We start from the raw sequence: 21,815 nt of genomic DNA on the forward strand, positions 1-21,815 counted from the left end.
GTAAGTTATAAAATAGTATAACACTACGTTAATGATAAGTTGCTCCATTCTCATGTTGCTGTCTTGAATTGGTGCTTTAAGCTCAGATAAGTTGCTCCATTCTCATGTTGCTGTCTTGAATTGGTGCTTTAAGCTCATATGAAAAAACTCTCGACTGTCAAAAAGTTGACAAATAGAGTACTGCAAAATCACAACACAGTATGAAAAACTCCAAGACTTTTGGAGATAAGAGAGGTGGATACATTCTGGTACCAAATGTGGAATGACACTTGTGTAAAAGGTAATTTCAGTGTCTTTTTCTTTCCTCCAGAACTGTTTAAGATAAAAGTAATCCTAGAATTATCGTTTGTCTGACTGATTATTTACTAAAATCAAAGTGTTCTTGCTAGGATGCATTTTAGTCAAGAATGAGTTTAGGCTTGCCTAAGATTAGATTTTAATTATATTAGATTTAGCGTAGAGTGAACATAAATATTGCAATATGTAGTGGAGAAAGTGCAGCAAGAAATCAGACTGTTTTCTATAAAGAGCCTTAAGAATTTTTAGCATGAAGACCAGAGGAATTCCAGGTAGTGTATCATGATAATACATACACCCAGTGTTTACTGCCTCACCAGGCTTGCATAGTTATGCATTCAGATGAAAGGGATACTAAGATTTTGAAATATAAAAAAGTCAGTGAAATAATGATAATTAAATTCACAGTCAAATTAATTTATAGGTAAGGCCTCTCCTCCATTCTTAAATCATATGCCCAGAATTACATATTCTCATTCTTTAATCATGTACATGATAAGAGACTTGGCACAGTGCATGGCTGTTATGCTTGATGAGCTAAAATATGCTGTTATGAAGTACATCCTTGTATCTGATTTTATGCTGTTGTATTTAGTTTAGTGTAAACACTTAGCTATTTAAATTAATGTTTTAATTGAATGTTTCTTCTTTTCATCAGCAGTATAACATTAATAGGTATTTCTAGTGACAGATGGGTTTTAAAGACAGCCTAAAAATACTGGAGGCCCTGAATGTGAAAATGCAAGTGGCCATTAAGCCACAGCTATTGCTGTAAGGGATGAAACATTTGAAATTACATAATAAGTAGATCAAAATTCCAGACATTCTATAATTAATTCACAGCAGATCTCTAGCGGCTTATAGTAAGGTTCTATGTATCTGAGGGTCTCCTTCAAGCTCTCGTGTGTGTGGTAGGTCCTAGATTAAGTCAAGACCTAGCCACCAGTCTTGAGGTACAGCTAATCCTGGGAGAAGGACCTCAGACATTTTCCATCAGCTGTCACGCAGCCAGTTGCCTTTGAAAACTCAGTTGCATGAAGCTGCATGCTTCTGTGCCTGAACAGCTACTGATAATTATTTAAAGGTCCTGTCCTACTGCGTCTGCAGTATGGAACTGTCGTCAGCTACATGTTGCTATGAAATGGAGCACAGGAAGCAGGATGACTGTAATGTGACATCTCTCTTTTCTTATGTCATTACCCCATGAAGTACAAAATAATTGCTCCAAATTTTGTGTCTTGTAGGAAATCTGCCTAGGACATACCGTAGCTGAGAATCTAGTCCACTAAAATCTGCTCTGATAATCCACTGCTAATGCTTCTGTTGTCTGCCACTCTATAGCAGAGCTGTCCTCCAGGCCTTTTCTTGGGAAGACATTTAAGTCTCGTAAAAGAGCAAATTGGGTGTGTTACATCTTTATTCTTTTTAAAATTTGTGGGCTTTTTATATTTTTATTCTGTTTATTATTTATTCTTTGAAGAGCTACCTAAGTGTTGGTAGAACTTTTTCCATTATCTTGGTTTAAGTGGCAAAGGGAAGCATGATTTCATACCAGTTGTTTTCAACCATCTACCATAAAAGCATACTAATGCTCAGGCAATTTAAGCACTCACACACGTGATTGTTTCACACAATTGCTTCCAGAACTGTGGCTATCTTGGTTACATCCAAACTGTTTTCCAGCAAGTCTGATTATTTAGATGGAGTTTCTGGTGGAAAGTTCTGCAGCTTTTGCCCCATCTGTGTGTCCATGTGCAGCTGACAGCTGTTGTTCTCTGTACAGCATGGAAATCCCCAAGGAATGGGGAGATGTTTATCTTACAGCCATGAAAGTTTGGGAGAGCCACCATCATACACACATGCCCAATAACAACAAAACAATTACTAATCAAATGTATGTCTCCATGCTGAAACAGAATTCTGGCAGTAAAGATAGACAGGCATCTCAGCATCCAGTTTTCCAGCAGCTGGTACCACCAAGCTTGCTGACAGATGTGCATTCTGACAATAGTCCATAAGCCCAGCCAGAGGACATAAGAAGCTGAGATTCCTTTCTTGCATTAATTATTAAGTTTTGCCCACGGGGAGGCCCTTTTCAAATGTTCCACATTCTGATTCTTTCTAGAACATTAGAATACAGTAATTAGGAAAATACTTTTAAAAGCAGAATAGCAATAGCTGCTTCCTGAGTTCAGATGTTGTGTTGTTAGTATTATTTTTAATCGCTATGATTGAGTGTAACTATACAGAGGATAGATGTGGATCAGTAGGTGGATCCTTCACTGTTGTGTTTTTCCATTTTCAGAGTTGACAGCAATAATTTTCACTTTAAAAGTTTACTCTTGTTGGACTTGACTTTCAGTTCATATAAATTAGACCTACCTTGATTTAAGACCAGCTAAAACAATGGTGGTTTTTGTCAAATCAGTGTTTCTCAAAAGATGAATAGTGCCTTAAATCTAACTGTAAAACCAAATTTCAAGCAGTGGCCATTAACTTGAATTATGAAACAGAAAACAGAGAAGGATGGTATTTGTCTCACAGTGATTAAGGACAAGATATGCAAGGTGTTAGAAAAATCTTCATTAATTCTGTCAGCATTTAGTTGTAGCCCATGATATACATGGGAGTGTTGTAAAAATTACTCAGCAAATATTGTGATAAATGTTAGACAATGCTGTGAAATATTTCTTCTTATTTTAATTGTCTAAAACTTACCTAATACCTCTTTTTTTGGGAATTATCATAAATTCAGTTCAGAGGTCATATTGAGCTACCAAGGACAGTAACACTGTGAGAAGATTATTGAGCTTTCCCCTAAAGGATCCTTGAATGTTTTTAGGAAGGTCATAGTGCTTAGTTACAAAAAAAAAAAAAAAAAAAAAAAAAAAAAAAGATATGTTTGTCTGCATTGCAGAGAAGCATAAAATCAGTTCATCATATAGGAGCATAAGGTCTAGAGATAGTTCTGTGAATATATATTTGTTTTGGCTGTCCATGACAACTGAGAAATAATATATGCTAATTTTAAAACCCCTCTGTGAGAGTGTAGTTATTTTATTCTTTTTCAAGAAGTATGTCTTTTTGTTTTTTTGCTTTAAAATATCTTCAGTCGCTAGTACATATATTTAAATGAGTTTGAAGCTGCTTTAGGCTATGCAGGAGTGTGTGTGTATGTGTGTGTGTGTGCGCGCAAAAACGAGTGAGTGACAGAGAGGGGGAGAGAATTTGAGCCGGTCCCTAACAAGTCTCTGCTCTCTTCTGTTACGAGAGAAGGATGCATGCAGGCAACTAAGTATTTAATTATTATTTTTGTCCATAATTTTAAACATGGTATGATGCAGAAAATTCAAGATGTTAATGTTTCTGTACAGACATTTTATGATATGTGTATGACAAGAAATTATAAATTATAAAATATGGTTATGGTTGTGGATGCCCTAACAACTTTTACCTCTGTCTTTCAGTTAGGCTTTGGACATGTATACTAGCAGTGAAACAGATGCAGAAGGTAGAGACAAAACTGATCAAGGTTTTGGTCTGGACAGCAGTAATCCAAGTGTCACTCTAGGATTGGAGATGCTCATGACTAGCTGAAGAACATCAACACTTTCATTCAGTCAGTGCTGCACTGACTTGCTGGAGGTCACAGATTCAGCCAGCAGTACCTTCAGTATATGGGCACACAAATTTCTGCCCTCTCAGAACCTCCAAAATTTTTGAAGGGAAAAAGTTAAAAGGGTGGGTGAATCAGAGGCACATATATATGTGTGTATATTTGGGGATATGGTTCATGCATTATGTGTGTGTGGTAGTGGAGGCTTCCAGCTCTAGTCTCTCCAGACTGATTTAAGTCATATGCAGCCCAACACCACAGTTAGTGTATAAAAATGATTGGGTTTAAGCACCTGCTTAACACCAGGCATGCCTAGTCTAAATCATTTCAAACCATACATGTGTGTTGGTCCTTCGCTGCATTACAACCCTCATGTTCCCAGTTCACATGTGCATAAGGGATACTTAGCTCCTAATACAACATAAATTCGCCCAACTTTTCTCACATTGGGCATACTGGGCTGCATAATCTCAGCAGGTAAGGCAAAAGGTAAGGCAAATGACTGGGCGTGCAGAGCTTTGAAGTTGCTTAGGTGCTTATATGAATTTCACCTGGGCATTTGCTGACAGCAGAAGAGACAGTAAACCTCACTGTAAAGCGAAATGTATATGTTTCTGTGAAAAATATTAACTTTACAACCATCGCACAAATGCATTGTCCTTTATTTATAGGGTTTGAAGAGTCCATTTTGAAAATAAACCTAAGTTGATGCACATCACACTTAAGTGTTCATCTTCTTATGGACTACACTGGACTTTGCAATAGAGTGGTCATTTCTGAAATGTCTTGTGTGAGTTTGCAGTGGGTGTAGTGAGGTGGTGAGGGAGATGGCATCATCTTATCCAGTGCTGGTGATACTGAAAGACATTATGTTCTTTCTTAGATGGGGAGAACTATGAAACCTCCCCAAGGGAAAGTATGTCATCTGCATGGGTAAAGAAGGCATGGGGAAGTTTTTTATTTGCATCTGTCATTTATCAAAGTGATAGAGACAAAACCACACAGGCAATCAAAGAAAATTCATCAGAAATTGAAAAGGATTTACTGCAGGTTTCCAAAACCAAAATGTCCTACAAAGATTAAAATCTGTAAGGTAATTAAAGAGGCATTTCTGTGGACACTCAATAGTGAAAACAAACAAGCTGCTGCTAATAGCATTCTGAAGTTCATTCCCAGCTAAGTACTACTCTCGGCCAAACTAAAATAACACCACGGCCCTAGCCAGAGCTCACAAGTCGTGGTTTTCATGTTCTGCCATGGGTTACTGCTAACTGCTGTTTGCTTTAGAAGTCACTCATTTCCCATAGCAGGATAACGGAGTATCCAGCTTTCATGCCTCTCTTTGTTGGTGTGTGACCTCTTGTATCTTTCCCACTTCTTTTTATCTTTAAAATAGATATAGCACTTCTTCCTACTCAAGTAGGTAAAAATGATAGTAATGTGTGACTCACTGTATTGTTGCGGGGTTATAAAAAACAGGGACTGCTCTCGCTTCTCAATTTTGCCCATCTCCATTTGGCAGTCCTTGCTCTTTTTGTCTTTTTTCCTCCCACCCCTGCCCCATCACATTTCCACCTGACCCCCACACATATATTGTGACAACTACATTATCTCCAGTTTTTATTCATCTCTTTGTTTATACAGAAGCATAACGGGTTATCTTAACACAGGACTGAGCATTAATTGATATTTACACAGTTTTGAGCATGTTGATGTTATTTCTACTGCAGTTGAGAGTTCAGAATGACTAAGAGCTCCTGGGACTTGCCAAAGGTAAAAGCATCATAAAGAGGACATTTTTTGTTTTTATTGGAACCAAATTTGCTTAAACGTGGCAAAGCTGTGCCCTGTAAGGAAGTGATCGCAGAGGGTGGGTATCGGGAATGGGGCAGGATGAACTGAACATTCAGGACACCGTGTAGACCAAACTTGGATACATGATCCTCAAACTCTTTCCTGGGCTAAACTCCTGAGATTGCCCACACCTGCTTTGCTCCTGACTGTGCAAGAACACAGTACCAAACTGACAGGTTAGATTTTAAAATATCAACTATTACAAAAGCCTGTCTGAAAGCACAAAAATGGGAAGGGCTATGCAGTTTGTGTAAATGAGAGAGAAGGGTATGTTACCACTTTTTAGTGGGTGGGACCAGTTTGGCTGCCCTGGTCACCTTGAAGGGATGAGGGACATCTGTTTCTGCTGTGGGATGTCTGTGTTCTGCCTCTCAGGTGTATGCAGCTGGCCACAAAGGGCAAAACAGTGGCAACAGATAAGCTGTCACAGCTTGCTTTGCTTAGAACATGGACTTCCACAGACATAATTTAGAATCCCTGAAAATTAAATTACCATGGATATATCACAGCAAAATAACATTCTGGAGTTTTAAGTGTCTACATGTCTGGGAAAAAAAAATAATTTTAACTGATCAGAGATATTTTCTAAAGTAATTTCAGTGGCCTCCAAAATCACAAGTACAATAAAAACTTTGAAGGTGAAGAAGGTATCTGACCTTATGATACAATGGGGTCCTTTTCTCATGGTTTGAAATAGGGGTATTCATAGAAATAGTTTTTCTGTTCTGTGAAATGTTTTGTCAGTTTGTAAAATTTCCCTGTCTTGTTCAAGATCACAGGCCAAGACCAGGTAAACAGGGGTTTGTGAATTTCTTATCTAATATAATTAATTAAAGCAGACACATTTTAAACACAAAAAAAGCATTTTTTCTTTGAAAGCTATCAAAATGAAACATTGTCAATAATTTTATTTTTTTATTTGATAATTTGCTTTCTTTGTTGAAAAGTTGTATCGATCAAATTTTTAAATGGAAAAAAGGAGTGGAAAAATTCCTCAATTATTCCAGTCTCCAACTTACCACTTCTACTGATTCTGGTATCATTGCTCTTGTCCTTCTGTGGGATTTGTGGATCAACTGCAAACCACAGTAACATTTCATTTCCCTAATGTGAATGAATGGTGGTGTCTGAGTATACCTGCATATGTGGTATGGCATAGTTAGCAACAAAGAGGCTCTTCTCAACATAGAGGCTTTTCACTATTAATTAAATAATAGGAAAAGTTTCATGTTCAGATTTCAACTAGTTGTACTGGAGCCAAATTTAGGAGACGAGATTAGTTAGCTCTTCGGGGCTGCTGCTTCAAACTGCCTGTAACTTTTGCAATGTCAGTCATCTGTCCTATGAGGGCAGAGCCAGAGCTATGAAGGATGAAGGTTAAAATCCACCTGCAAAGCCCACCGTGTAATAGCAAACAGTGTCACATTCTCCCACAGAGAACACCACAGGAGAAGCAAAAGTAACGTAGAATGGTGACAGCAAAAAACCCGGTATTACAGAATATTGAACAAAGCCCTCCCATCAGAGCAACATGTCAGATATAGGAAATGGTAGCTGTAATGGAAGTCTCGTGGCGAAAGCAACAAATTAAACAGCAGAAACTTTTGGGGGGTAAAATTAATGTTCTGCTGCTTTCATTTCCCATTTGTCAAGATGAGTGCCAGTGCTGGTGCAAGACGAATAGGCATGACCAGCTTGAGCCACAGGGATGAATGGCATTTTCCAGTCTCATGCCAAAATGAGCAACTGGACTGATTTAATATTGTAACAAACACCGTAGAAGCACACCCTAACACTCACTGCATGTGGCTGCTGCTCCTCATGTTTTGGAACCAAATTCTTCTCAATAAAAATTTGGGTGTAACCACCAGTGCCATAATTGCTTGACATTTTGACATCATATTAGCAGCCGCTAGAATAAAAGATCTTGCATGTTAATATATTTTTTTATGATAAGTAAGCTACAGTTACTAAAATGCATATTCCTTTACCATTAGTCTTTTGTCCTTTTTCTTTCTAATTTCACTCTGAACATGTTGAAATGTATTTCATTGTTACAGACTTCATTATTGCCCTGCTCCACATATTGTAAAACTTTCTCTTTAATAAGTCATTCAAAACTTTTCATGGTAAAATAATTTTGAAATAGTTTTCTATTTGATCAAAGCTTTCAAAACTACAGCCACATGAAATGTCACATTACTTTATGGACTTTTATCAATTATACATGGACAAAATATATGCAGATTTCTAGCAAACAGAAGAAAACAACTGAATAAATCTTTCTTTCAATGCTTTTCAAACCAGCACTGATCTTGGTGTAAGATTTGGGAAAAAAAAAATAAAATGGAATAAAGTAGAATGCATTTTAAAAACTAGTCTTATTTTGCCAACTAAAACACTAAACTAGAGAAAATAATTTTCAAATGTTCATTAAATGTTCCTTAAATCTGTGCACAATGGTTTAATATGCTTTTGTTTCTGCAGGCAATATTTACAGTATTTCATCTTTTTAGAATACAACTCAGCATATTAAGTCTGGGGCTTTCCAAAGAACATTTCTGTGTCCTCTGAATTCTTCTGGATGCTTGAATCCCTTCAGCTCATTTTAGAAATATCATCATAAAATATTAGAGTTCAATTTTTTTTGCACAAGATTAAAAGGTTCTGTATGCTAGATCCTCAGAGAAACCAGGAAAAATATAATTTCTATGGTTCTGCCAGTTTAAAGCAAAGAAATAAATTAGAATCCCTTAATTAGACTTTCTCCATGTCCGCTACAGTGAAACGGAGTTTATTTTATTTACATTTCTTTCTTGGCAACTCCTTGAAACTGTACATAGCTCTCAAGAAAATGAGATGAAGTGTCAGAGGTTTAAAATGTCTGTAGAAACACTGCATCTGCAGTGCTTCTACAGAATTGAACTTGTTTATGACTGGTTCAGTTCATTTTCAGTAACACACTGGAGTGCAGGTTAGATAGCAGCAAACGTCTCAGTGAGCTATGCTAGTAAAGAAGCCTTAGAAATCCCTTCAGCTTGCATCAGGTTTTATAAATGTTCATTTATAAAACTGGCCACATCTCTGTTTTTCTGGGGTACATGTACTTGTTCATTTCAAGTCACCTGATACATATTTAGACTACATATCTTTTTTGCAGTAACTTGAAAAGTATTTATTATTTTTTACATATTTGTAGAGCTTAAAAAATATGGAACATTAATATATTTGAGAATACCTGAAGTATCCATATGTCACTATGACACCTGTGCTATAAGCTAACATAGGGAGAATACTTTTAATGTTAAATTGTTGAGGATAGGTGTGTACACGACAGTGCTGAGGGACCCTGCAGAGCAGACTGAGCATGTCTGTCCTCTGTAGCACTTCGCCCTGGCTCTTTGTGGTCTCTGTGTTATTTGTGGTGTCCTGTGACTCAGTCATAATGTTGCATATATGAAGTGAATGCTGTGCTGCAAGCCATGAGGTGAGGGTTTTAGGGAATGGACATGTGCTGCATGCCACAGAGGAGGTGTTTAAGGGTACAAAGGATGCAGAGATGGTGCTGGAAGACTCTCCAGGGTGGCCAGAAGCAGCTCTAGAGCAGAGTCTACCTCCATTCTGCCATTTGGGAGTGGTCCCCAATCTCTTGAACTGTACTAAGGTTTAATTTGTAGGTAGTTAATTGGAGCAGTTGCAAATAGAGCGAAGGATGACCCAGCTGTTACGTGGTATGGCTGATCAAGGGCTCATAAATGCACCCTGGGCTTTCAGTCCAGCAAGGGTGCTCTGTCCAGCCCAGTAATAAATAGCCTCGCTGAAGCTAACGTTCATGTGAGGAACAAGATTGCCTTGATCAGTGCTGTGGGTATTCTTAATGGCTTACACTATCTTAAAATACCGTGATGAAACCAGCACAAGAACATTAAGTTCTTAATAATGTTTTCTTATTCCAAATATTAAAAAGTCTGGAAAGAAGTACCTGCACCATTTCCCAACTTCATAGAATAAAGTAGGATCACAGAATGGTTTGGGTTGGAAGGGACCTTCAGGATCATCTAGTTCCACCCCCCTGCCATGGGCAGGGACACCTTCCACTAGACCAGGTTGCTCAAAGCCCCGTCCAACCTGGTCCTGAACACTGCCAGGGAGGGGGCAGCCACAATCTCTCTAGATAACCTGTTCCAGTGTCTCACCACCCCCACAGTAAAGTTTCTTCCTAATATCTAATCTAAGTTGACCGTCTTTCCGTTTAAAACCATTACACCTCGTCCCATCACTACACTCCCTGATAAAGAGTCCCTCCCCATCTTTCCTGTAGATCCCCTTTAAGTACTGGAGCCTTCTCTTCTCCAGGCTGAACAACCCCAACTCTCTCAGCCTGTCCTCATAAGGGAGGTGCTCCAGCCCCCTGAGCATCTTCATGGCCTCCTCTGGGCTCGCTTCAACAGGTCCATGTCTGCCTTATGCTGGGGGGCACAGTATGCCAGGTAGGGTCTCATGAGAGCAGAGTAGAGGGGGAGAATCACCTCCCTCAACCTGCTGGCCACACTTCTTGTGAATGACCAAGTGGACTTGCTCTATTGCAAAGTGGGGAGCTGTTTACTCTTTCTTCTTTCTTTGACCCCATCAGTCACGAATAGCTTGCAGTGCAATAGCTCAGATTCACTGGAAGAAATTGAGAATTTCTCCTTCCCCCTACTTTCTAACCTGGCAAGGAAGCCAGCATGTCGTGATGCAGCAGGTGTGAGGCTGAATCCCATCCAACTAAGAAGATCTGTCTTCCATGCTCCAAGAGACTTCTCCAAAAACGTTCAGGCTTTGTATTAAACATGGTCTCCAAGAACACGTCCACAGTGGCTGTCTTTTAAAGGAAAATGATGAGCCCTGTTGTCAGCCTTTGAAGATACAATGTAAGCCCCTAAATCCAACAGTTTTCAAGCCTGTGCCAAATACTGGTGCCAAGTTTCTGAGAGAAATCGGATTTCTGACACAGCCATCTCCACGGAGTTTTCTATGGGATGACTTCAATATTGCCATTATTCTCAACTAACTAATGCTTTCTAGGGAACTTGCAAGTGTAATCCAGACTGAAGATCTCATTGCTGGGGCTGGGCAACTTCAAGTTAATGGTGACATTGCTGAGTGTTACAATATTACCGTTTTGGGCCGTAGAATTTTATTTTGAAGTAGTAACCAGGATTTCCTTCTGTCAACATCTTTCTGAAAGAATCTAGTAAACCTGCTAATCAGATGATTGAGTTTTGCATGTAGATTGCTGGTTTCCTCCTTTTGAACTGTTTATGTATCACTTTAATGAAATCTTGGCAGATTATTAAATCTCTAGAATGAAGAACCAGCAGGATTTTTCAGTCTTTATACTTTGCAGGACCTTTTCCAGGTCAGAGTGCTTTCCTTCTGTATCAGTTAACCAGTAAGAAGTCTTGCAGATTTATCCAGTTTTCCTCTGAAGGAAGTGTTGTATTTCAGAGTGGTGCTGCTGGTCGCTCACCGCGGAACATAAGCTTGCAGAATCCAAAGTCTTTTTTATTAATAGCAGATGTCAAATAGTCCTGTCAAAATGCCAGGGTTTATTTGATAGCAGTGATATTTTTGATACCATATCTATGTTGAATAAATTCTGTAGCTTTTTATTAAACATCCAGAAGGGTTATTTGCATGCTGGACAGATACACTAATTACTTTTTTTTTTTTTTTTTGAGGGTGTGATTTCCTGAGAGTGAATGATGACAGTTTGACAAGTACTCTGAAATATCAGTGGCAGATTTGGGCATATTTGAAATTAGAGCATAAAATAGCTAATAATAATAGGAGTTGATGGGGAAGAAGGAAGCAAAAGACTTGGATACAAAGTGGTCTTTTTTTTTCTTTTAAATGGTATATAATATTATGGGATTGGCTGGCATTTCAGAACCCCTGTGCTGTTGCAAATTAAAATAGGTTTGAAGTTGTTCAAGTCAATCATTTTGTATTCATCTTCTGTGTCAGATAAAAGCATTTATCTGGCAATAAGCTTACTGGGACATTATTAAATCATTTAATCCAGTTGTTTGATGAGTTCCATGCCCTGATCACTTATAACCATGAAAGATTATGTATACATCAGAGAAACAATTTTTTGAGGAGTGTGTTTATTTTGCTTGTTGAGTTTATAATGCTGGTGTTTTGCTTCTACCTTCACTTTCACTTAATCCAAGGAATTCATTTGAGTAATTTGTTTCCACACAGAATACCTTTTAGGAAAATCTTTCAAGTTCTTTATAAACACACTATGCTCACTTCCCTGCCCCTCCACAGATCCACAGCCTTTTTTCCCTCCTTTGCTCTGTGTTCCAAATACACTTTTTCACAAGCATGACTCTATAGGTGAAAGGTGGCTTTAATGGGATTGCTCACACGCTTAAAGGCTTACCTGATTTTAGATATCTGTTGAACAGAGACGTTATATTGATCTTGCTTTACAGGGTTCAGATTAAGGTAATGATTTCTAACAAATTCTCTGGGCATCTTGTTCATCTGTACAGGACCCACAAATTTAATACTATGGACTATGAGGCTGTGTTTATAGGGCAGTATAAATGTGGGCCAGGGACCAGTCCCTTGCCCAAGGCCAAGTGGCCCTGGGTATCCGCTTGTTTGCAGTGCTGAGGGGACTAAGGGCATGCTTTCCAATAGCTGCCTTGCTCCCAGCAGAGCTCTTCAGAGCAGTTCCTAACAAAGCCAGAGCTGCTGAGTCAGGTGGGCAAACCCGGGTAGGTGCTTCAGCCTCATCTATGGCCATCTTTTATTTAGCAATGTAGATGAGCCCTCTGAGCTTCACTTAATTGCAAGTCATTCCTTGAACTAGATGCACCGCTGCTGAGGGTAGACTTGCCTGATTCACGAGACTGGCTCATCCTACTCTGATCATAAAGCAAAGCGTGGTGCTGCACCGGCAGGCTTCTTGGGGACCTTTGCTCGCCTAGGTGAATGTGGGATGGCGCCTCTGAGACACAGGACTGCTGAGGGGGGAGAAATGGACCCTAATAAATTTCTGGTTTCTGCATGCAGTTTACATACTTCAGCAATTAAAACATGGTTATATCAGCAGAGTGTGTTTGTCTTTGGCTTCTGTTTGACACTTCCACTTGCAAAATTGCTACAGCTGGAGTTGTAAGCAAATTATTTCTTTATTATTCATAGTAGCAGGTGCTGCAACAGCCTTTTGGCTAGAGTTATACTCTCTTGGTTCATGGTTTCTATATATTTGATTAGATGGTGCCATGCTGCTCAGATGGGATGCTAGCCCTCCAATAAATGTATTTTGTTGTACAATCAGTTATATAGTGCATTATCATTATTATTTCCATAAATCAATTTTAGTTGGCAGCTTTCTGTTGCCACTTGGGATTGTTCCAGCAACAATTTGCATCATTTTAGTATGGCATCCTAAAAAGATTTTGGAAGTTAACATAGCCTGGTTTGATTTTATAATAGCTGCTGCCATTCTGGCTGCACTAGAACAGAGAAACCAGCTATCCAAGCAAGACTGACATATTTATTTTGATTCACATATCATTTGTGTATTCCTCAAGAAGTGCCTATCCAAAAGTTCAGTATGACAATTTAGGCACCCACATCCAGTGTGCTTCTGCCAGTGTCGTGATGCAAAAAATCAGATGCCTGTCCCTAGCAGAGTGATTAAGAACAATGAGTCTCGCTGCACAGTGGAGAGACAGAATGATGGTCCTCATGCAGAAAGGCAGCCCAAAAACCCAGCACACTGATGTGGGACCTACCTGTCCCTTACCAGTCAACACAACACGTGTCTGAATTTCCCACTCCTCTCTGGAAGTGAGATGCTTCTTCCTCGAGCCCTCTCCTGAGGGCTCAGCACTGACTCCTTAAATGACACTGCTAGACAGATTTTGGCTTGTGGTGCTGTAGTTCTGCTCCTTACTCTCTGCAGAATGGGCCAATATATAAAGAGAAATAAGCTGAATTTCCTCTTCAGCCAGATGGGAATCAGAAAGCAAATTCTCCCTTTTTCAGCTGTAGAAGACCTAGGGGGAGGTGAATCCTCCAGCTTCTCTAAGAGCAAGAGTGGAAGAGGTCTAGCATGAGGGTCTGTGCAGGTACCACAGAGCCTGGCAGGGGTGGGGCCTCGCTGGGGAAGGGGGCTCAGCTCCAGTCTCTATGGGCATTTCACCATCACTGAGCTACAAATCAAAAGGAAGCCTAGATGAAATCTCTACAAATCAATTCAGTCCAGCCAAGCTCACAGCAGTGTGCAGGAGCCAGAGATGGCCTCATCTTGGAGCTAAAGCCAAACTACAAATTGCCATTAACAAAACCTCATTTGGACCCAGCCACTTGTTACTTTCCCATCTAGAAGTGACCACCTCACTTGGTCCCTGCTGGCTAGAGACAGGCTAACTTCAGCTGCTGCTCAGGCAGACCTTCAAATGGAACAAGAGGCTTTTTTACAATGAAATTGCCTTGCAGAAGGGAAAACAACTGTAGTCTCGCTGTGCTTTTCCTCTTATTAAGAGATATGATTAACCAGTTCAGTTCCATTCTTAGAGGAGGAATTTTGCAATATCTCAGTAAAATTCTTAACTAAATAAAAAGTAAATAAACCCCATGTGTTTTTACAGATAGATTCCTATCAAGGCTGCAAAGGCAATATCTGAAGAGATAATAGAGCACTTAGTGCATCTCATGGAAAGGTGCAGATGGTTGCCCATATGGGGACAAGCAAGTAACAGGAACAGGGAGTGTGTCACTGCAAGGTAAAGGAGTGATTACCTTTTCAGCTGGCTGCAGACTGGGAACTTCACACCTGTGAGTTCACTGGTATCTGCAAGAATCTGTTCAGTGTTCTATTTAATTAAAAAAAAAGCAATTAGGTGCAGTTTCGCCCATTATGCTAGTTTACAGGCTGCATTGCTGGGAGACTTGATGGATCTATCATATGAAAGGATAATGGGTGATAGCATTTAATCACTGGCAACAACCTTCTCACTAGGGCACTGAAAGCTATTAATAAGTAATGGACCAAGAGGTGCATCCAACTATGATGTTAATGGTACCACTTTCAGTTAGCATGGCAGACCTGAAGCAAGGAGAATAAAAATGTGACGAAAACAACATGGCAAGTCAGTTTGGTCACGTCACTCAGACGGAGGGACCCTCTCCTGGTCACAGATGAACAAGAACCATCACTCTGAGCTGCTATAGCCACAGTGTCCTCTGTTTCCCACCTGTCAGTACAGCTGCCCACATATCTCGCTAGCAGACTGTATGCTCCCCAAGCCCTACCAGCTTGGTGAGACACTTTCAGGCATGTTCCAGTGTGCTGGACCTCATGTATCCTTGCAGCACGTGCCCTGCTTGTGCCAGAGACTGCTCCTAAGCTCACTCCCTGCAAGACAGGTGAACCCTGTTTGGGAATGGGCACCAGGTTGTCCTTAGCAAGCAAAACTGGATATTCCCCATTTTGATTGATGAGCTCTGGATTTTATGCCTTGTGTAAGGTGGTGATGATTAATAATTAATATCTTGAGATCCTGAAATGAAGAATTTATTTGAAGGAAAAAACCAAAAGTATAATTATTAAAGAAAATTTAATTTATTTCTTACAGGGGCTGTTTCAGAAGCTGTGTAAGGAAAAAGCAGGTAAGACAGCATTACTTCTTGAAAGTTTCTTGGTGGTTTGTGTAGACATGCATATGTTGATGGAGGACCCATGGGATGGTCTGCTGTTATATTAGTTCTTTAGTACAGTTTCTATGATCACCTTCATGCTGTTGTTCATGACGTAGTGGTGTAGGATTTACATGGTCCTTAGGAAAGCTGATAATTCACCAACTTTCAACTTACACCTTGAAAGGTGAGTTCTGTATAACAGGGATAAAACCACATATTAGTTATTGGTGTCAGAGTGGGACTGAAGGGCTTGCCATGGCACTGACAGGCTTAGGTTGAGTCGAGGTGAAGTGTGCCTGAGTGCATTTTCTGGCTCAGCGCTTGCACAGCAGCCGAGTCTAGTGAAGAGGCTTATTACAGAGGTGCATTTTCCAAAAACTGTAACACTCCCCTGGGCCTTGTCCCCACTGGCAAAGTCATGGTGACAGAACCACTCCTTATCATGAGCTTGCTAGCTGGTTGTCAATATTAACAGCACTGGTGAGTTTAAACATTACAGGGAAATGATTTAGTTACAGCTGACATTCTGTGAGGCACCAAGATCAGAGTAGTAAGTGGAGTTAAAGATGTGTATACCCTGAACCCCATGTATGTTAGCATGCCAGGAGCTAAGGAAAGGTTTGGATAGACGGGTATACACACAGACATCCTGATTCAGCAAGATACTTAACACGCAATTAAACCCGCATTTGACAAAACCAATTCATTTCAACAGAGAGTAGGCAATTGCTTGGATGATTTGCTTAATTGAGAGTAAATGTCCTTTTTTAATTGTAATGAAGCACAATTAAGAAATACAGAGAAAAGGAACTGCTTCACAGAATGTGGGTTACTGGAATTTAATAACAGCCCCACAGTTTTGCAAGAAGAAATGTCCCCAAAGTCTAAGTGAATCCTCATTCCCACAAAAGCCTTTGCCAGCTAGAAATATCTCAGTCATAAAACAACTGACCTCTGGAGTCACCCATTTCCGACTGCTTTTTCTGTTTCGTTAGTCAGTGTGTATGCACTGTGTGTCAATTAATATGAAAGCAATTGGACATCGTTGTTGTAATTATCCCTCTGTCCCTAGATGACTTAGCATCTTTTTTTTTGGCCTGAAGGACTAGTTTAAGCCAGTTTGCTAACTCAGCGATTTCTTCTTGCTCAGAGTAGCATCTGTCTCTTCTCTAAATTGCATCTTCAGTTCTTTCCAAGGGCCACCTTAACTCTTAGAAACAGATGAATGAAGCCTTTTGCAGTCAATGTCACTGATTCAATGGCTTTGCTGGCAAATGTGCTGACTTAGCAAAATGCCAGCAACCCTGGCCTAGAAAACTCAGGTCTCTGTTGGCAATTTTGCCCTCATGTATTTAACATCAGATCAACAAAACATGAAGTCTGTTGAGCATAGTATAAGTATTTTCACTCAAGTTCTGTGCACATTCACTTTTTCTGCTTTGTGAGTTGTATGTGTATTTATTCCATGATGGTATTTGCCAGTGAAATATATGCCTGTGCTTTTCCAAAGCTATACAAATCCCATCAATTTTAAGATTGATTTAGCTGTTGTTTTTATTGTTTTCTTTGTTTGGATCAAAACCTCTCTGTGACACTGAAGGCTAGCGTTATAAAGAAAAGGAAAACACATGAATGGCATATAAATTTTAAATAAAACTGATTATTTTAGCAGTATTCCCATTTTTTACTATGATTAATTTTTGAATTGTTTTACTTTTATGATACCATTAATTTTGTCACCAAAAAGAGATGAAGTTTAGCACCCATCTTTACAGTAGAACATGAAGCTGAAAATTTGATAACTGCAGACATGAGAGAAGAATGACAGGTCATTTTCTGACACAGTTTGGTCACTGAGGTGGAACTTTAATCATGGAAATCTAGCATATGATAGAGTTGGTAATAAATTTATCATTAAAATGCTTCTGTCAGAAAATACCCATTTCTTCAAACTGAACCATTTTACAGGAAAAGATTAGCATCCATTAATTTCTATTTCAAATCATTTCTGTAAAATAGATGCACGCTTTTTGACATGTGATGATCTAACAGTTTTTAGAGTAAGAAGTTTTGATTTCTATTCGGCTTTGAAGCTTTCGTCTTTGAAATTTGTTATGTTAAAGCATTTTAAAAAACAAAAACAAAACCAACAAAACCAACGGTTTAAACTTTTAAAAGCGGCCAAATTATGTCTTGTATGGAGGGACAGAATTCCCTCCAGATTTGCAGTTCCTAAACATTTCTGATATTTTCCCTGCTTTCTGGATAAGAATTTTTTTTCTGTTTTGGAATTTCTCATGTGAGAAGAACACCCATCCTGCCCATATCAGCAATGTACAGACCACAGCACTCTCCTGCTGAAGTTCCTTTTCTGCACGACTTTCCTCTTACACTATCACTTCTTACTCTATCTCATTCCCCTTTGTCATTTCTTCTTCTGACCTCTTTTGTGGAAAAAGCTCTCTCCCATTAGAGCTGTCAAGTCCCAAAAGAGTCATTTCCCAGAGTACCGCTGGGTCATAGTGAGGCAGCACCTTGTCCTCCCCACCACACAGCATCAATGGTTTTGGATGGAAATGGTCCCTCTAACCCCATCCCAGCAGGAGCCAAGGACACAGAGGGCAGCTCAGAGCTGCTGCAGCCAGGGGTGGGGGGCTCCTGCAGCCTTTTCCCCTGGGCTGGGCTGTTCTTGACTTCTTGTCATCCTCCATGTAAACTGCATTTGTGTGTGAGAAGGAAAAAAACTTTGCCCTTTGGACTGTTGTTCTTTCTCTTGCTTGCATTTTATTTTACTTTTTTTTTTTTTTTTTAACAAATAAATCCAATATTTTGAGGCTTCCATTCCCTGGATTCGCAGTGGGTGCCTCACAATATGTTAAGCAGGATACCTGAAATGTGTCCTAAGAAAAGCTGCAGCTGCACAGACCACTCAGCCACCCCAACACCTCTTCTGAAGTACCAGTATTGCTAGTAGTGTTGCTGCATGCTAGCCAGGCCTAGTACCATTATTTCCAGACATAATAATGCAGGTGCTTTTAACAGTGCATGCACTGGAAATAGTGGTGTTCTGACCATTAAAAAATTGTGGACTAGGAAAAAATACTAAATAATGGTAAGGTGTAACTCTCATGAATTTATTCTGCTGTTTTCTCTAATAGTGGCAAGATGCAGTTTGAGCCAGTGGCTCCCTGGGGACCAGGGACAGACATGGGAATAGGATCAGACACAGCTCCAGGATGGCCAGGCATGGCCCTAGGGACAAGGATGGGCCAAAGATGGGATGGGATGTCAATCTGCAGGTTGAGTCTCATGGCCTGGCAGGGCTGTGGCAGAGCTGGAGACCATCCCTGCTGCAACATCGTGGGGCTGGGGTGGACAGCCCTGGGTTGGGCTGAAATGGGATTCCACAAAGACTTGGAAATTTATATACTTATATAATTGCACACTACTAAGTAAACACAGTGTTATTAGATGTAGGTTGCAAACATGGCGTCATGCACACCCTTGAAAATGTAGATAGCAAAGTGCAAGGGACAGTTGCAAAAGAGAATAAGCACTTTGGAGTGGAAAAGCTGGTTTTCATGTAAACAGGCTTACCCTTGGTCTGTAAGTTGTTGGCTTTCTGTAGAAGCAGTAGACAGGAAGATGACAGGAAGATGATTCATACTTGTACTCCTTGTACATGATTGCATGAATAAGCAAGTTTTATGATTATGTAAAATATATCCTAATCTGTGGCTTTACCAAGATCTGTGAAAACACCAGCTTCATCCACCGAACCCTCCTTTCCTTGAGAATGAACATGGCTATCCTGGCGGTAACTATAGTTCCAACCATTGAACCACATTCCTCCTGTCTTGAATAGATGATGTCATTAGTAAGACTGCCCCAGTTCCACCACCATGCAATAGACCACTCTGTTCAAGTCATCACCTTCAATGCTTTTACTCTCATATTGCTAAGTACATAACAACAAACCTAATCTGCAACCCACCTATCTCTATTCTGGACTTGTAACCTAGAAGGTCCTAATTGTCTGCTGTGGTACCACGGCAAACACCTTGATTAGCTGCTCCTCTTGCCATCATATTGCTGCTGGGTTTTTAGATAGCCTGTGGTAGTCACTGTTAAAACCTGGCTGACTGACACTATGCATTCTTACTATCTCCTAGTATATATCTTAGTAAAGATCACTCTGTTCAGCTTGAGCATTCTAGCTGCCTAATGTATTTTCAAGTTATCACCGCATAGCTCAAGATGACTAACGCAGAGCGCGCTTCATCAGTGGTAGGGAAAATGAGCTTTTACTTTGCTGACAAAAATTTGAAGTCAGATTAAAAGCTGACACATCCTCTATTTTAGTGGTATGTATGAAACACTAAATATAGCAGCGTGCTTGTGTATTTGCTGATGCATGGTAATGTAGTCTGTAGCAGAACAGCAATGGGCTGGCAAGGAAGATGGTGCACTGCAGTAATACGATAAAATCCTCATGTGACCTTGGCCATTTCAGAAGTACCCTGTGGATAATTGTGTATCCTTGACTGATATATTACAAAATTCAAATAGAGGCAGTTGTGGTCCCAGGGCTTTAATGAATAGCCTTATCCTGCAATATTTGTCCAGGCACAATACTAATTGACTTCAAGGAGAGGTCTCCGTAGTGTAAGAAAACAGAACTGTGCTATAGAGCAGCTGTACATGAAAAACTGCCAACAAAGGGCCTGATTCTGGGAACTGAGAGGGAACTGCAACTCCATCTCGCTCTTGTTAGAAACTGCAGGTGCTTGATTCATCTCAAGTTCAAACCCATGTACAGTAGTTCTCACTGATTACATATTTTTGTGTTTCCTTGCTCATATAACGTTTTACGTTCATGCTTATATTTTACCTTTGCTGCAGTCCCTGGGAAGGAGTTACAGATTAATCACACTGTGAACAGGGAAATGGATGTGACTCCGTGTTCTGGGATTTTCCTCTTGCTTGTGGGCAGGTGGAGAAGGATGGCCTTTAACTTGCCATGGATGCCTGGCAAGTGTGCTGAAGATGGACTTCAGGCTGTGACCAGGCGCTGCCTTGTCTCATCCTCTGTAGGGGAGTGCAGCAGCTGGGTTAGACATGCTGCAGTCCCTCCCAAGACCTACATAGTACTCATGTCTCATGCTGTCATTACTCCAGCTACAAACGTTTACCCAAGATGAGAACGTGACCTTAAATAACTGAGGAGAATAAAACATCCTCATCCAATGATCCCATGCATTTACGAGAAAGCAGAGTGGGGTCACTTTGACATATTTCCAACACAAAGTGGAGATGCTTGCTTTGGACTGGAAAATGGACAGGCTGTTTTACTCAGCAGTGGTATAGTGAAAGTAAACTAGTGAATAAACCCAGCTGCTTTGTGACTTTGGCCTGTTAACTAGTTAAGCTCTGTATTGTTCAAATTAGAAGTAGGTAGACTCAGCGCTTGTCCTGCAGTCAGTGCATCAGAGGATCCTTTCATTTGGCTCCTGTTCTAACTTCTTTGTGGTGCCAGTTTGGCTCCCAAAATTAGGCAGTGAGATTGCTCTTCCTGCCTATATGTTCCTTTCATAATCAGAAATGATAGAACAAACCCCTTCTTTGTTCTTCTGAAAAGGCAAATCTTTGCTGCTCTGTTCCTTCTGATGTATTGGAGCAGCTGAGGGCAAACTGTGATCCTCAGCTCTCAAAAGCAAGAAAATGAGAACCCTTACTGTATATATATCTCAGGATATTGCTGCTTCTAAAAAAACCAAAACCAAAACCAACCCCAAACCAGGTGTAGATTAAAAACATATATGTTTACTGGTTTAGTATGTGAATTATAGACAAATCTTGATCTATTAAGTAATACTCTGAATTTTATATAAGAAACTCCTGAAAAAATGAAGCAGCATTAATAATGTATAAAGACACTTTATACACATTCTAATACTCAGTGTCATTCTAAATATCTTCTTCCATTTCCCCGCTCCATAGTTCCTTCTGTAACTTTGATTTTCAGTCAACATTTTTAATAAGAAAGAAAAATATTGAAAAGACTAGAGCTGGTAAATGTTAAAAATAATAGTCAATAACTGTACAAAATAGAGGTGGTTTCAGAATGATGGTATTATAAATATTTTTCTTATAGCTTGGACTACTAAGGACAGCTGAATACTAAACGGCTGATAGATGAGCTTGGGTTTGTAACTACTCTTGAGACGTGGCAGGAACTTTGCTCTAAGTGGTGATTCAATGCAGATTGATAAACGGCTCTGAAGTTTTGTTTCTGATGGAATTAGGGGGTGTTGGTTTTCAACAACTAAGGTCAGACATG

The 21,815-nt window shown here is 39.8% G+C and overlaps 1 protein-coding gene across 2 annotated transcripts in view; it reads left to right on the forward strand.

Moving 5' to 3' along the window:
* Positions 1–21,815, forward strand: part of STARD13 (StAR related lipid transfer domain containing 13) — a 315,514-nt gene that overhangs the window by 129,158 nt on the left and 164,541 nt on the right. For both annotated transcript variants that reach the window (XM_074914327.1, XM_074914338.1), the window contains one exon: positions 15,412–15,445. In XM_074914327.1, the coding sequence (XP_074770428.1) occupies positions 15,412–15,445 (34 nt within the window). The remainder of the gene's footprint in view (positions 1–15,411; positions 15,446–21,815) is intronic.

The sequence above is a fragment of the Athene noctua genome, chromosome 1, assembly GCF_965140245.1.
Source record: "Athene noctua chromosome 1, bAthNoc1.hap1.1, whole genome shotgun sequence".
NCBI lineage: Eukaryota > Metazoa > Chordata > Aves > Strigiformes > Strigidae > Athene > Athene noctua.